The following is a 15493-nucleotide window of genomic DNA, read 5'->3' on the forward strand; positions in this document are numbered from 1 at the left end:
ACACTCCAAGTCCACTTGGTCCAAATTGTTTGTTATTCACATGGAGAAGATTGTTCATTATTCTCCTAATAGTCTGAAGTAATTAACTGGTTGCTTTCCTGCATTAAATGGCAGCTCCTGTGCCTGCTGACAGCTTTAAAAACTATACCTGCCAAATATTATAACACATATATATCTATATACTGAATATATATAATGTCTATAAAAGTATTCACTCACACCTGGTTGTTTTTTCATGCAATATAGTTTTTCAACTATGAAATAAGGGGGATAATGAGCTTTACTGACACAAATTAAGACATTTCTGTAGTAAAACTTGATGTAGAAACATGAATGTTACAGCAGGAATCACACTGAAGTGTAGCAGAGTTTCCAGAGGGGCTTCACATTGTGGATTTAACTTCTAAAAAAGTATAAATAACAGTTGTTAAGTAGTTGTTTCAGCCTTTGAGCTCGTCCACGTCTGTTTATTTTCCTTCCACGTGGACGTGCTGCGCGCAACCGGCGGGCTCCTCGCGGAAGTGACGGCAAGGCGGCGATGGCGGCTCGCAGTTTCATTCCGGATCTCCACTGGACTACAAACTGATTTTAACCGGCCCGGCCACACTTTGGGGAACTTTGGCGAGGCTGCCTCTCCTCGGACGCCGCACAGGGTGAAGTCGCACTGAGCCGGTGCTCGACAGCGAGCGGCCCCGCAGCTCTTTTTGGGGTATTTTTTGTCCGAGGTTCAAGGTGGTCACCCCGTCGAGCTAGCGGTAGCTCGGCGGCAACTAGCTAAAGCGTTGGTGCACAAGCTAGCTCCGGTGCTAGCTCGTCAACTAGCTGCGTGCTAAAGGTCCACACAGCAGCAGCGGCGGCGGCTTCTTTTCCCCCTGCCCACGTTCGTCTTTCCCCGGGACGATGCCAATGAGCTGCATTTAAGCCGAATTGGGCCACGAGCGCGCGGAGGGAGGGAACGCACACGTTTCGCTTGGCCTCTGCTTAATCTGAATCGCTAGTTTTTTTTTGGCGACTGTGGCTGAAGACGGGGTCTGACTCACTAGCAGGCGGGTTCCCTCTGCAGCTCAACCCCCGGGCAACGTGGGGGCGAAACAACCTTTGCTTGTCCACCGAGGATTTGAAGTTTGACTGACTGTGGGGGTCCGCGCCTGCTCGCCACCATGCTGAAGACCCGGCAGTGTTTACTCGGCATCCGCACCTTTCTCGGCGTCACGTCGAGAATATGGGGCTTCATCATGTACATCCTCAGGAAGCACCTACGGACGGTGAGAAGGGGCCTGCGAGGTTCTTGTGTGTCTGGGACAAGTGGGGAAAAGTCATAGCTCACGTTGTCATGGTTCCCAACATTATAATGTCACCTCACATCTGTCTATAGCAATCCTCAGATAGCTCACACACAGCTGGATGACATGTGCTTTTATGTCTGATCAATGTGCAACCATCATGATGATTTGGGCCCAAGTATCCATGATAGTCTATGGATGATAATCTCCAGTTCAAATGTGTCTAGATGAATGGGAACAATGTGTAAAGAGCCTATTATACAGTGTTATAGAGACATTGGTAGCACAGGAGATACACACAGTGCCACGCAGGGTATTGAACTGCATTCAACTTATTTTATTCTCAAGTAGCCTATCCGTCCTTTTCAAAGCTCACGAGGCAATCTTAAATAGATTATATATATTGCAATATCTTATCTCACATTTTATTGTCTCAACACCCAAGATACGTCTTAACAGTTATTTAAAACAGAAAGCAAGCAAATCCTCACATTTGTTTAAGCTACAGCTGCAGCACATCAAACGCTGCAGATATGCAACCATCCAAATAGTTGCAGATGGACCAATCAAAGCATTCAACTCTTTAATGATGGGTCTTGACGTCTGTTTTATATGATGAGACAGAAGTGATTGAATGGCTCCAGTGCAAAGTCGAAACTTCCCGCGTCCAATCGCTGAATTCGAAGGAGCAGCCAGCCGGCAGGTCACCTTCACTTGCTCACAAATGCCTCCACAATAAACATGGCATTTAAGGTGACAGAAGTGTAAGTCGTACACACACGCAGGTGTCGTGCAGTCCTTAATAGACATGCATATGTGGTGTAATATGAGTGGACTTTGACTCTCGCTCTGTATCAAGCCAACAAAGCTTGCAGGAGCACCTCCTGTGTTGCAATCATCTCTCTGTCCGAGGGTCTGTCCGCAGTTTATTGTGTGGCAGTAACACTTGCGGGTTGTCAACGGGCCCTGAGAGTGAGTCGTCCAGTCCATGTTATTGCTGAAGTGAGAGGGATTATGTCAGCACAGAGAGCGCACTGTTCTCTTTCTCTCCCTCTGTTTCTCTCATTCGCACTCACAGTTTAGCTCTGTTTACAATCTGTGATGCACTGGAACAATGTCCCGATGCGGCCGGCGCTTTATGTCACCAGCATCATAATGAAGGTGGTCCTATAGATAGCAATCAAGTAAACCGTGACAGACAATATCAGCATTTCGTGGCCGTGCCACCTAAACCAATGGTGTTAATATAAAGTCTGTGCCGCCTACCTCAGGTTATTTCTACAGCTTTTATAGCCTCACCAACTCCTGACCCCAACTAGTTTTCTGTTCGCGTACACCACACTGCACAAAGTGTCCTGATCCAAAAATTTGGATCAATAAAAGCTCTATTGGATTATGAACATTAGGAGAAGGTAGTAATCCCATGCACGCTATTATGTGTGAACAGATGACGGGAAAAGGTTGTTTATCAATCGTACTGACAACAATGTTACGTAATGGTTCTGCTTCTTATCCTGTATGGTACAGGGACAGTGTGTGGCTGAGTGCAGAGCTTGTGCTGAAACAATCAGCTTATCAACCAGTTGGCCAACGAGTTCAACAAGTTTCATAATCAGGTCATTATTAGTGTATCTCGAACCAAGTCAGCAATCAAGAAATGAATTGACAAATTAATCTAATCATGTTGTATCACTAGTTTATAGTAAATTTTTTTTAAATGTATTGAGTGCAACAGCCAGTAATCCTGATTGCAGCCACATGAATGGAAGGCCTAACTGTTGTAGCTGCTTTCCTTCATTAAATATCATACATTAGATGTTTTTGGGGCTGTTGCTCAACTCAAGAGAGCAGTAATTAATTGAAATGTTAGTTGTCACACTAGTCTGGAGGCAAAGGACAGTCTGAGTCACGGGATCAGGGTCCAGATGGACGCTCTTGGACGTGCAGAGATCCAAGCCCAGGGTGAGGTCCCCCTGTGGTGCCCAGCAGCTGCCACCACCAGTAGACTTCCCCCAAGCTTACACTGCCAGGCAGCAGTGGGCGGGGAGGCATGGAGGGAGGCCCCCCGTCCAACGCTTAGGTACCAAGCAGCACAGTCTCAGTCAAAGTCACCCTGCGAGTCTTCCTTTTCCGTGCGTGTGCCCCACCATGCTCCACTGACACCCACTGACAGCTGGGGGGATAAAAATAGCCCCGTGAAGAAAAGTGCAGAGCCCCTGGGCAAGAGCGGCACTGAAAAGGTTCTTGTCTGTAGTCAGCGTGACCCGAACAGAGCAAGGAAGTTGCAGAGGAGAGAGGACACGGGATGGGAGACGAGCTTATTTCAGGGTGTTGACCTCTGCTTAATTTTCCGATGGCCCGCTAAAGACGAGCACTGGTGACAAAAGATGTATTGTCCTAAAAGGCCGAAATATAAGTTTTAGGACTTCAGTACTTGAAGGTTTTAAAGCCTTCATGGAGACATTAGCCTAATATCTGGTTCAAATCATCCACAGCTCAGTTAAGTTTCACTCATGGTGCTTTTTCTAATCAGATTGATGGATCGCAGCAGTTACAATGACATAAAACCACTTCACTTTAATGCCGTGAAGGATTCGTCCTCTGAGTAAAATCACACAAGTGACTGTTGCCTTGGAAATGGAGACAGACACTCTTACTGCAGTAGGAAATTAGCAGATTGGATGTTGCACTTAACTTGCCCTCAGAAATGAAGTTCACATTTTTTAACCTGTAACAGGAGTGAAAGACTACAAATCTATTAATGATGCATTTGTGTAATAATCCTTGTCTATGATTTTTGATCTATCAAGGATTTTCTGACTGTTGTATTTGTCTTGTTCATTTGCAGATAATCCAGTATCAGACGGTGCGATACGACACTTTGCCTCTGTCGCCAATCTCCAGAAACAGACTCAGTGAGTACACGATTGTCTCTCTGCGGCTCTTGTCAAAGACTTCAAAGAAATACAACAGTACTGCAAAGATATGACAGACGCTGTTCTGTCTTAATGCATGTTTTTACCATTAGTGTTTTTTGTGATATGCAATAACATGGAGTGAAGACACCACCACAAGTTATTTGTAATGTTAAACCGGTTTGTCGAGGAAGAGGCGATTGTTCTGAAAAGAGAAGTTATCAGCGTGACCCTTCTCTGGGAACTTTCCTCCACTCACAGTTAATGTGCACCACCAGTTCAGACAGACTATGACAAACATTCTCCATAAAACAAACTCAGACAGGCTATTGACTGTTATTTTTGTGTCATGTCTTCAGGTTAACCTCTAGCTGTTTTCTATTTATTTAGGTGGATCACATGATAAAATGTAAACATGATTTGTTTCAGTAAACCTGATGTGCTACTTTGGTCAGCTTTTAATAGCATACCAACATTCTTGCATTATTAACAACTTTAAACTCAACCAGAATGCAAACATTTGTAAAACAGTCTAATTTTGCTGTGGACTGTAAGACATGTTGCTGTGTGACCATTGTCCCAAAATAACTTTTATGTAAGTTTGTGAATGATAATCAGATAAGGTCAGAACCCACTTAAGATTATGTCGCATTGATGAAAAACAACTATTGATTCCTGCCCTGATTCTTATAACAACAAGACGTGTGTCTGGTGTAGACGTGGAGAGGAACTCTAAATGTTCAGGGTCAAACTTAAACACTAGCATGGACTGAATGAGTTTCCCATATGTCTGCAGAGAGCTCATTTAAAAGCAAACCCTTGACTTTGAAGGAGGATTCGGTTCCACTTCACTCGCCTCCTCAACTCTCTTCAGTGACCTCATCTGTAAACACTGGTCCAGTCTCCACTGAATTCGTGATTTCTTTACTTTCACGCAGGCAGATTGGGTTTCTGATGGTGAACAGAATTCAAGAAACTATCAACAGCACTTCAGGACGGGATCTTTTCCTGCTCCTTATAAGGAAAAATGATTATTTAAAGGGATGCGTCCTTGTGTCATAATAAAGTTTGAGAGAGTAAGAGATAACTAATCTGATAACTGACCTGTGTGTATCAGGGGTTTTTATGGTTAATATAAGTAAATATAAACGTTTCTCTCTAAGCTCACTTCTCCTACTAACCTGCTTCTTATGTGCATCTATGTTCACTGAACAAATCACATGAAATAACTAAGTGTCTTTGTTGTGTGCTAAACTCCAGATGCAGTAAAGAGGAAGATTCTGGTTCTGGACCTGGACGAGACGCTGATCCACTCTCACCACGACGGGGTCCTCAGACCCACAGTGAGACCTGGCACACCGCCAGACTTTATCCTTAAAGTAAGAGCTTTAACTTCTATACATGTTTTTCCTCAAATTATACAAGTTTAAACACTGGCTCTGTCTAAGTGAACTGGATTCTTCTGTTTCCTTTCCAGGTCGTCATTGATAAGCACCCAGTCAGATTCTTTGTACATAAAAGGCCACATGTTGACTTCTTTTTAGAAGTGGTGAGTACGAGTCAGTGATCAGTGTCACTGTGTGTTTGAATCCTACATGTTGAACATGTCAGTGAACAGTAAAGCTCACTGAAAATATGAAACCTCCCTGCTCGAGTCTGTACCAGGTCACATTTGATCCTGTCTGTCATCTTTCCCATCACCCTCCATTGTACTGCACTCACTCAGTGCCCTATATTTGTTTTGGATAATCATCCTTTGAGACATAGTAAGCACTGACTGTACCTTGTGTACTTATACTATTGTGTGCACTATACTGTGTGTGTGTGTGTGTGTGTGTGTACACAGGTGAGCCAGTGGTATGAGCTGGTGGTTTTCACAGCCAGTATGGAGATCTATGGCTCAGCAGTGGCCGACAAACTGGACAATAACAGGAATGTCCTGAAACGCAGATACTACAGACAGGTACCACTCAAAACTGTATTTATAACATGTTGTTATAGCTGGTTCTGACTCTTTGAAATGTATCTCTTCTTTTTAATGGTGTCATTGACTCACATTTTTGTGTCTTTTACTCAGCATTGTACATTGGATCTAGGTAGTTATATTAAAGACCTGTCTGTAGTACACGACGACCTGTCCAGTATTGTTATCCTGGACAACTCGCCTGGTGCTTATCGTAGCCATCCAGGTAAGGATTGAAGCGCTTTCTGCACTTTCTGTCTGTCCAGTTAAATACAAGGGTGTAAAATGTTATCGAGTCCCTTTTTGGGTGACGTCAGAAAGTTGAAGAGTCAGACATGAACTCCAGAAAATGTCTGTGAAGAATGCAGCAGGAGATTTTGCGGATCAGACGTGTTCACAACAACAGGAAAATGTCCGGAACATTCAGGCGAGGGGTAGAGCATGCAGGAGGCCGGACATGACGTATACATTCCAGTTGCATTGGCCCTCATCACCAAAAGTCTTTCCAAATTGACGACACGCTCACTTGCTTTGTATTTTCTGGACACAGCCCATCCAGACATTTTCAGGATAATGTCTAGACTAATTTGCATGTCTGAAAGCAGTTATAGTGACATCTAAAGGATCATAATAACAGCTGCTGCTCATACCAGAGCAGATCCTATCAAGAATATGATTAAGTTCCTTTAGATTGAACTTTTTACAACTTTTGCAAGACGATTAATGTGTTGTATCAACAGCTACCCAGTCTTATTTAACAGGGTTAGTGATGTAGTTGGACTAGTTTACGGTTGAGGTTTATTTTCAGCTGTGTATATTTATCTTTAACAAACAAGATAAACCGAGGCCTCGTCCTATCCGCATCAACCAATCTTGTGATGAGCCAACAGGAAAAATGACAAGTGTTTCTTCTGACTACAAGGCTTGTGGTGTAAATGCTGTAACACTCTCCTCACAGCTCCTCTTAACACTCTGGCCTCTTCTTAACAGAGCAGCATAAAAATCACATCCATGTCCTTTTCTCTGACACGACTGACTGGCTGTCTTCTGCCCTCCAGACAATGCAATACCCATCAAGTCCTGGTTCAGCGACCCTAGTGACACAGCACTTCTTAACTTGCTGCCTATGCTGGATGCACTAAGGTAAAAGGCCTAATGGAAGCTAACAGACATCTAACACCTAATCTCAAGGCTTTCTCGGTCCACATAGTCTCAAACACACTACCTGAATGCGTGTGTCTGTGGTGATTGAAGAGGTGTAAGGTAGTGACTGCAACTACATGCGCATTATTCTATACTTTCAATAAGTGGAGACGATTGACAGTGATTCTGGACATAGTTAGCTTAGCTTAGCATAAAGACTGACAGCATGAGGAACGATCTATGCGAGCTACATTTTGTGCAAACTTAAATACACACTATGAGCGTCTCTAATGTATTTTTTATATTGATAAACATGCACAAACTGAAACCTGTACAGATGCACACAAACATACAACACATCATATCCATCTTCATATGAGCTCAGTCTACTTCAACTGGGCTGTTTTGCCGTTCAGCAGCAAATGCAATCCTCAGTCAATCAACAAATATTACCCCCTCCAACCAGTACTATAAAAAATAATAACATCCCCGATGGCAGACACCCATAAGTGGTAAGAGCAGCAATAACCAGCTCTACTGCTCTTATGCTAATACTTCTAATTGGTTTTATGCATACACACACACACACAGAAATGTCAAAACAGCATTTTGTATTTTTATAGGGAGTTGTGTAATGATTTCTTGATGAACAGCAGCCAGGTGCTGTAACTGCATGCAGCATCACAAACTTTTATTGTGTTATTGAGGTTGCCAGCTTTGTGCAGAAATAAGCACATTTTGTGAAATGTAGAACTGTTTCTTAAGTGACTAAGATGGTAACAGTTTGAAGTAGCTAAGTGGTCTTCCGCTCTCTTTCCTTCAGGTTCACTGCTGATGTGCGCTCCGTCCTTAGTCGAAACCTCCACCAGCACCGACTCTGGTGATTGGCTGCATCAAGAGGGGCGGGGACTTGTTGACCAGCCTCTTCCCCTCTGCCGGCTTCCTTCCTGCCCTCCGTTCCCACGCAGACGACCCGCCAGCCCTCTCTGAGCTCTCTCAGACATGTCCTGAGGAGATGAGGGCTGGGGTGAGCGCCTAACACGGGATGAACAGTGCGGGATCACCAGAGCCCAGAAACTACTGGGGAGGGAGGGAGAGCCAGCTTATTTTTTTTCTTTTTCTTGATTCTTTATTTGTATTTTTTTTCCAAAACAAAAAAGGAGCCTTTCTGCCTTATTGCTCCTGATACTGACTGTGTGCGTATGGAGGTGAGCTTGTGTACGTGAGTCAGAGAATGCTTGCCGAGATCATTAGTCCTTTTTAAACTTTTTTGAAGATCGGGAGGCGGGGAAAGGGATCAGCAAAGCAACTAAGACGATTCTACAATATTAATTCTCCTTCCTCGCCATCATCAACAGACGTCGCACTTCAGCAAACAACTCAACAATTTACCATTTTAATCCTCTCGGAGCAGGCGAGATAGGAAAATAGAAAAAACGCCCGTTTTTAGATCAAACCTAATACCCCCCAACGGTGATTCATTGATTCCTGAGGTACATTTTTTTTTTTTGTTCTTACCCAACAAAACTTATCTTACATGAAGTAACTGATGGACTTTTGCTTGGAACATAAACATCCACAGGCATTTTTCTGGCCAAACAGCCAAGTAGTCTGAGATCTCTCAGCCGTAACCATGACTGTTTCCACAAAGCTCCTCAGTGATAAAGACTCGACTGAAACGTTGTGAGAAGAAACAAATGGCTTGTAACGATATGTGGACTGCCGTGCCGCCTTTCCATATCTGAATGTTTCTCTGGTACCATAATATACGATAATAAGACTTCTCTATACCATGACACATTTCGCTCCTCCCCTTATACCATTCGATGCCATCCTGATTTCATCTAATAGGAATTGCACTTAATTTTTTTTTTTTTTCCTTCTGTTTTTGTTGCAGTTGGTTTTGTATTTGATTCAAATTCGCAGCCTTTCCTCCCCGTTTCAGTTTTTACCCGCTCCCCCTCAATGTATGGGTTTGACTATTAGACCCTCTGTCTTTAAATGCCTTCTGAACAATGTCAGTCTTGTTAAGGCTCACAGTGGCTTCTTATTGGCTCTGTCTCCAGGTCTGTGTTACTAATAAAACACTTGTCAGTATCGGCCACTTCTTATCCAGCTTGTTTTTTATTTCTTTACTTTTGAGACGTAACATTTTGCAGCTTTGAAACTCGCCTAACTTCACTGAGGAGATAAATCCAGTTTCTGTGCGGGACAACCCCTCTGCTAATAATCTGCTGCCGTCATGTGGTGTAATAGGGAAGTGCATGGGTCCACTCAGTATTACACTGCTCTTCCTGAAGGAATGTGTTTACTGCACAGATGAAGGCATCTGACCTCAGTCACCTTTATTTGAAATCATTCAGACTTGTATCATGTCTGATGTGACACTGCAGCACCACTGCAGATGTTGGTAGCGTGTAATTTTTTATGTGTATATGTTGATATTTATACCCTTTTGTAGTAAATGTCAAATTTTCAGGACATCTGTGAAATTTATGTATATTCCAAGGCAACAATATATTTCTAGTTATTAGCTCAGGGATAATTTCATCAATTTGCAATGTTTTCATTATACTTAACTGTGCGTTTGCAATTATTTATTTTTATCCATTCCTCTCAATAATAGCGTACAGGTAAGTTTCAGAGCTTGGATATGTGATTGTTTATCTTATTACTATGAATTATTCTACTGTACATTTAGCTAATTACTATGGTGGGTTAAGATCATGCTGGTATAAAAACACCTCTACCTCCTCCTGACCTCATGACAAGTCGTACATAATTAATCAAGACTCTCGGAGTAACAATATAAGAAAGAACATCCTCCTGGCTGCTGTTGGAATGAGACCGAGTCTTTTCTCAGTCGTGGAAAGAGTCGGGCAGGTTGTCAGTTAATGACGCTGCTTGAATTTAGATTTTGAGCAGCTAGTCTGGCTGGGAGAGGAGGGACATGCATCGCTGGAGAATGTTGGGGATGCTCTAGAAAAGAAATGGAGATTCTTATGATTTGAAACAGGAACTACCTAGATTATGATGAGGCTGGATTGAGCCGTAACCGCTGTGGTACGCCATGAAGGAGAGTTTGCAGCTTAGGATCACAATAAAAGATTTGGGGCGGATGAGGTCGATGTTACTTTGCTAGAAGAAATCACAGAGGAAGACAGGCTCAGGTCTCCTCAGATGCAGCAAGGGAAACGATTGTATTTTTTATTCCATCAAAAATGAATATCTGCCATTCACTCAGGCTGCATTGTGAATTGCATGTGAACCTGAAGCTGCTCTCAGTGCCTGTTTTATACAGTATCCTGTCCAGGAGTGACTCAGCACTTTACATCCTGCACTAAAGCAGAGTACAACCTACGACCTAAAGTCTCTGACATGAAGGAGATAAGAGCAGTCTGTATTTGAACATCAAGATTCATGTGATCAGACTCAATCTTTGTGGAGAACTTGGGAGCGTTCAGGCAGAGATGTCACATGAGCAGCAGAGTGAGTCAGAGCTGCTTGTGCAACATGGAGTTGAGCAACTTTACTGGAAGTGGATTCAGGATAAGGGCACATGGAAGAAAACCTGGAGAAAGTTGAATTTAAGTAACGGATTTGGTCAGTTATTATTGGTTCTTCCTAAAACTATATTCTATTTATTTTAGAAGCAGTATTACAAGTTGCTGTAGGAATACAAAGAAATCAGGAGCCTTCAAGAAAATAGACCCACCTTTGATCAAATGTTTGTTACCTTTACCAAGGGAGTTATGTCATTTCTTTATTTACATACATTTTCCTTAATTTCCTTAGGGAATAATTCTTGGATCTTAATAAAAAAAAAAGGAATATTAAGGGAAGTGATACCTATGAGTAAGTTTAATTTGGAGCAGCATGACTGAATTTAAGGGGACTTTTGGGCCTTGTTGCAGGTACGTGCTCTACTGAGTGTTCGCCATTCTCTTCCCATAAAGAAGAATTTAAAACCACAACCCTTCACTCAGGATCAAAAACCGCTCTTTAAAACTTTAAATAATAACGACAATGGGTTATTTCTTGTGATAATTATCTATATCAACTGGTATGAAACACTTTATCTTGATATAACTTTTGACCATATCGCCCAGCCCTATTCTAATCTCCAAACAAAAGCATGAACTTTAAAGTTAAAAATAAACAACTCTTCAGTAAGTGACCATTCTTATTAAATTACAGAATTGACCTTTATTAAAAACTGCTTTAAAAATGTACATTATAATTTTTGGGATCTAAACTGCTTTGATTTAATGTTTCACAAGCAAAAAGGCTAATTCTGGAGCTCCACGCTTATAATGTGTATTTTACATCAGCTCATTTCTTCCTACATGGGCCCCCACCGGAATAAAGTATATGGAATCACACTCTACTTTAAATTAACCCTCTTTTATTCCCACTTCCTCAGAGATGTCTGTTAAATACAGAGCAGTGAAGGAGCTGGAAATGACTCCTGTGAATTATACAGACAAATAAGTGACGATCACTCCCTGTGTTTAGGATGATTTATAAACAAACGGGCTGTAACGGTCCCACCGTGTTGCTGACTGATTCCCAGTCAGATTCCAGTTGGAGAAGCTGGACTTCCAGTGGAACATCACATGTGTTGGGGGGGTTTCCTCTCTGCAGGCTGCAAACTGCTGGGCCTCGGTCATATGACAAGGGCAGATGCCTCCTCACTACCCCTGCCTAGCGTCTCAATGCGCGGCGGGTCGATCAGAAATAGAGTAGCCTCCCATGAAACAACGCAACACGAGTTTTAATTTATTATTTACGTATACGTGAATTAACGCTGCTTCCAAATCTATAAGCAGATTTATTGTGGGGTTTTGCTCTATTGGAAACACACCCCTGCAAACTACCCTCCCTCCTACGTCACCGTCGTTGTTATTGTATCCCTCCGCCGCGGTCGCACTAGCAAAACAGCTGTGTCGTAGCTAAAGCCAGTTAGCATCGTTTGTTATTGACGCGAGAGTGAGTGTGTGTCAGCGCATCGAGAGCCTTCCGTTCAGCGAACGGGCCCGTAACCGCACAGAAGCAGCCCCGGAGTGACCGACCCGTCGTCCGTCATCTCTCCGCCATGAAGTTCCAGTACAAGGAAGAGCACCCGTTCGAAAAGAGACGGTCCGAGGGCGAGAAGATCAGGAAGAAGTACCCGGACAGGGTGCCAGTAAGTGGCTAGCGTTAGCCCCGCTGCTCTCGGCGCCGTGTTGTTAGCCACCTGGCGGCTAGCTCGAGCTCGAGGCTCCACTTCCTCTCGATAATAGTCACGACACTAAATGTTGTCACTTCGGTGTAACTTTAATTTCACGATTAGCTCGTAGCGTCACGTTTTTTTTAATCTTCGGGCGCTGTCATGTTATCAAGCGTCACAGGTCAACCTACGGCAATCCGGGCCTAGCTAGCGGGAGCCCCGTGCGATCCTTCCGTGTTTTTCTCGCCTTTAGCCTCATATTGTGAAATCACGGAGAGGAATCCTTCATTATGAAGCGTTATAAGACGCCTCGGGTCGTGCACACAGTTCTAATAAGTGGATTCAGTGATGTCCGCATTGGGTTGAGGCTGATTCGGATCGGGGCGGCTGGGTGTAGCTCCAGCCTGGATGTTGACACGATAACTGCAGTGCACCTTAAAATAGTCGCTGTCAACAAGCCGGACACTTGTTTACGTCGCCCGGCCTCGTGTCGATGGATCATACGGATCATAACCTTTTGGCCTCGGCGGCTCAAACCCGACCCGACGAGACCGTCTGGGTCAAAGCTGTCCAAGATTAAACCTGCTTTTACTAATCCACCTCCACCCAAAACAATCTCCTCTCACTTCCTTTATTTTTTACAGCTGGTATGAGACAGAATTTCTCTTAAAGTTAATGTATGGATTCCTCCAGCTGGTTAATAATTAATTAATTCAACAGTTTAAATCCCCAATATATAGTTTTATTATCACAAAAGGATAAATAAGCAAAGAAACGTAATATTAAACAGGCCATTCGTGCTTTAAAAAAACAATTAATCCATTATTTTTTTGTAATCTCTACTTAATCAGGCAGTCACTTTGAGATCTATTTTCCGAGAGAGGCCCGAGAACAAGAAACATTCACAATTGGCCTCAAATAAATTAAACACAAACAACACAACACAATAAGAATAAATAAGTTAAAACACAACATAGTAAATATTTAAAATCTCCAAGGGGAACACAAGACTAGTTCTAAGGGAAGTCTGTATATCGTTCCATTTAGAAGATCCATAGTAACTTGATCTGTGCTGAGTGTACTGGTTTTAAATGAGAGAGGGGAGCTCAAGCCGTTTTACACAATGACATGTTTCCGCTTGATGTGCTGGCAGGTAGTTAAGTGCTGCTTTTAGACTAAAGAGAAGAAACATTTAAATGTTTGCAGATTGCAGTGTTCTCTATTGTTTGATTTGTAAATGGGGACAGTTCCTCAGATTTCTCAGATCCCCTTTCTGCAAAAGGAGAAACATACAATTTAAGTTCTTGTGGCTTGATAAACAGCCTTTTGTTCAGTGGAACATGCACTGGATTCATCTGCTGAGGGCATGTTGTGCAATGGTTTGTAGTTATTTATTCAATTTTTTTTTATTTTTAGGTAATCGTGGAGAAAGCCCCAAAAGCCAGAATAGGAGATCTGGACAAGAAGAAATACCTTGTCCCCTCCGACCTGACAGGTAAAGGCCACGAAAGTATCACGTGCCAACAATATTCAAAAGAAACAAGTTTGTTTTAGTCATATTTAAAATTGTAATCTCTCTTTTATCAGTGGGCCAGTTTTACTTCCTCATCCGGAAAAGAATCCACTTGCGAGCTGAGGATGCTCTCTTCTTCTTTGTAAACAACGTCATTCCACCCACCTCAGCTACCATGGGACTGTTGTACCAGGCAAGAGCTGAACTCACTTTCTCCCTCACTGACCTGCTCCTTGACGACGTCCTTATTAGCATGTTGCAATCTTTTTTCTTCATTACATCAAAGCCAGCCTTCCTCTGCGTGTTTGATCTCATACTAACATCTATTTCCCCTCCCTCTTTCTCTCAGGAGCACCATGAGGAGGACTTTTTCCTCTACATTGCCTACAGTGATGAGAGTGTGTACGGGAACAGCCAAAGGGAAATCTGATCCCACTACCACCCCCACCCCCTCCAACCACTACCCACCTTTCTGAGACCTCCACCGTTCATTCATTTGAATATTAAAATCCAACTCAGCAGCCTTAGAGTTCCTAGAGTAAATGTCAAATGCACTTTCAACACCCATGCATTACCCTTCTCCCACCCATTTCTGTCTTTATTATTCTGCAGTCTGAATTGTATTTGCCTCCACTTTCTTTTCTGCAACAACCCGGGTCAGGTGGTCTCATGGCCAGTTATTTTTGTAGATTGTATTTAAGTGACAAACAAGAGAGAGATTTAAGAAATACTATTAGGAATGGGCCATAATTATAGTTACTCCAGGGTTGGGGAAGAAAGTCGTAGATTGTGAGTTCAAATCAGCTCTCACTGAATATGGAGATAGTCGTTTACGGTGGTCTGCAGGAGGATATCATGTCTTTTTGAGTTTAGCGAAGGCAGATAGTATTGTCTCGGCCAGAGTAAAGAATAACAGCAGTTCCTCTGGTAGATAAAAATCCTTTCGTGGCTAAGTTGATTTAAAAAGGAAAAACCCCCTCACCAGTCACCGAAGTGTGTGACCGCCAGTTCAGCGCTGCCCTGCATCTGACCCGAGCCAGGAGTTTAATAGAATTCAGACTAAAAAGAAAACCATCCTCTGCTTTCAGTGGTAAGACTATTCTTTTGACTGCTATTATGATTAATGTTATTATTGTTATTTTTAGATGGCTTAATTTCTAAAGGTATTGTTAAGCTGAGTGCACTTTTCTCTTTTTTTTAAGTTTGTCTCCTTTTTAAAAAAAAAAAAGAAAAAGATTTGAACTCTGTATACAGCTGCATTACTGGCTCTTTCTCTTCACTCATGATCGTACATGATAAAATGCGATGAAAAGCTATCTGTGTTTCTTGTATTTATTGAATATCGTATGTACAGTAATACTTGTTGTAGCACCACAAATATCTATTTGGTTTCCCACTGCGAGAGGCAGCAGAAGTACCAAAGATACACTCTCGACTTTTTAAGACGTCAGTGGGAAGTCCATTTTA

General features: G+C 42.7%; 2 protein-coding genes across 2 annotated transcripts; both read left to right on the forward strand.

Annotated features, from left to right (window-relative positions):
• The first annotated feature begins 462 nt into the window (after positions 1–462).
• LOC117752071 (CTD nuclear envelope phosphatase 1A) lies at positions 463–9408 on the forward strand. Its single transcript, XM_034569227.1, has 8 exons — positions 463–1265; positions 4132–4198; positions 5459–5577; positions 5676–5747; positions 6045–6161; positions 6276–6387; positions 7220–7304; positions 8128–9408. The coding sequence occupies exons 1-8, from the start codon at positions 1161–1163 to the stop codon at positions 8186–8188; spliced, it is 738 nt and encodes a 245-aa protein (XP_034425118.1). The 5' UTR covers positions 463–1160; the 3' UTR covers positions 8189–9408.
• Positions 9409–12201: 2793 nt separating this feature from the next.
• Positions 12202–15342, forward strand: gabarapa (GABA(A) receptor-associated protein a). Its single transcript, XM_034569245.1, has 4 exons — positions 12202–12489; positions 13930–14008; positions 14101–14219; positions 14376–15342. Exons 1-4 carry the CDS (start codon positions 12400–12402, stop codon positions 14454–14456), a joined length of 369 nt encoding a protein of 122 aa, XP_034425136.1. The 5' UTR covers positions 12202–12399; the 3' UTR covers positions 14457–15342.
• The last annotated feature ends 151 nt before the right edge of the window (positions 15343–15493 follow it).

This window comes from Hippoglossus hippoglossus, chromosome 18 (assembly GCF_009819705.1).
Source record: "Hippoglossus hippoglossus isolate fHipHip1 chromosome 18, fHipHip1.pri, whole genome shotgun sequence".
NCBI classification, from domain to species: domain Eukaryota; kingdom Metazoa; phylum Chordata; class Actinopteri; order Pleuronectiformes; family Pleuronectidae; genus Hippoglossus; species Hippoglossus hippoglossus.

What these genes read in the sequence shown, in the direction of transcription:
- LOC117752071 (XM_034569227.1), top strand. Translation starts at nt 1,161, where the DNA reads ATGCTGAAGACCCGGCAGTGTTTACTCGGCATCCGCACCTTTCTCGGC. An exon ending in AATCTCCAGAAACAGACTCA is followed by an intron (nt 4,199 to 5,458) that starts GTGAGTACACGA and finishes GCTAAACTCCAG; the next exon opens with ATGCAGTAAAGAGGAAGATT. An exon ending in CGCCAGACTTTATCCTTAAA is followed by an intron (nt 5,578 to 5,675) that starts GTAAGAGCTTTA and finishes TTTCCTTTCCAG; the next exon opens with GTCGTCATTGATAAGCACCC.
- gabarapa (XM_034569245.1), top strand. Translation starts at nt 12,400, where the DNA reads ATGAAGTTCCAGTACAAGGAAGAGCACCCGTTCGAAAAGAGACGGTCC. An exon ending in AGTACCCGGACAGGGTGCCA is followed by an intron (nt 12,490 to 13,929) that starts GTAAGTGGCTAG and finishes TTTTATTTTTAG; the next exon opens with GTAATCGTGGAGAAAGCCCC. An exon ending in CCATGGGACTGTTGTACCAG is followed by an intron (nt 14,220 to 14,375) that starts GCAAGAGCTGAA and finishes TCTTTCTCTCAG; the next exon opens with GAGCACCATGAGGAGGACTT.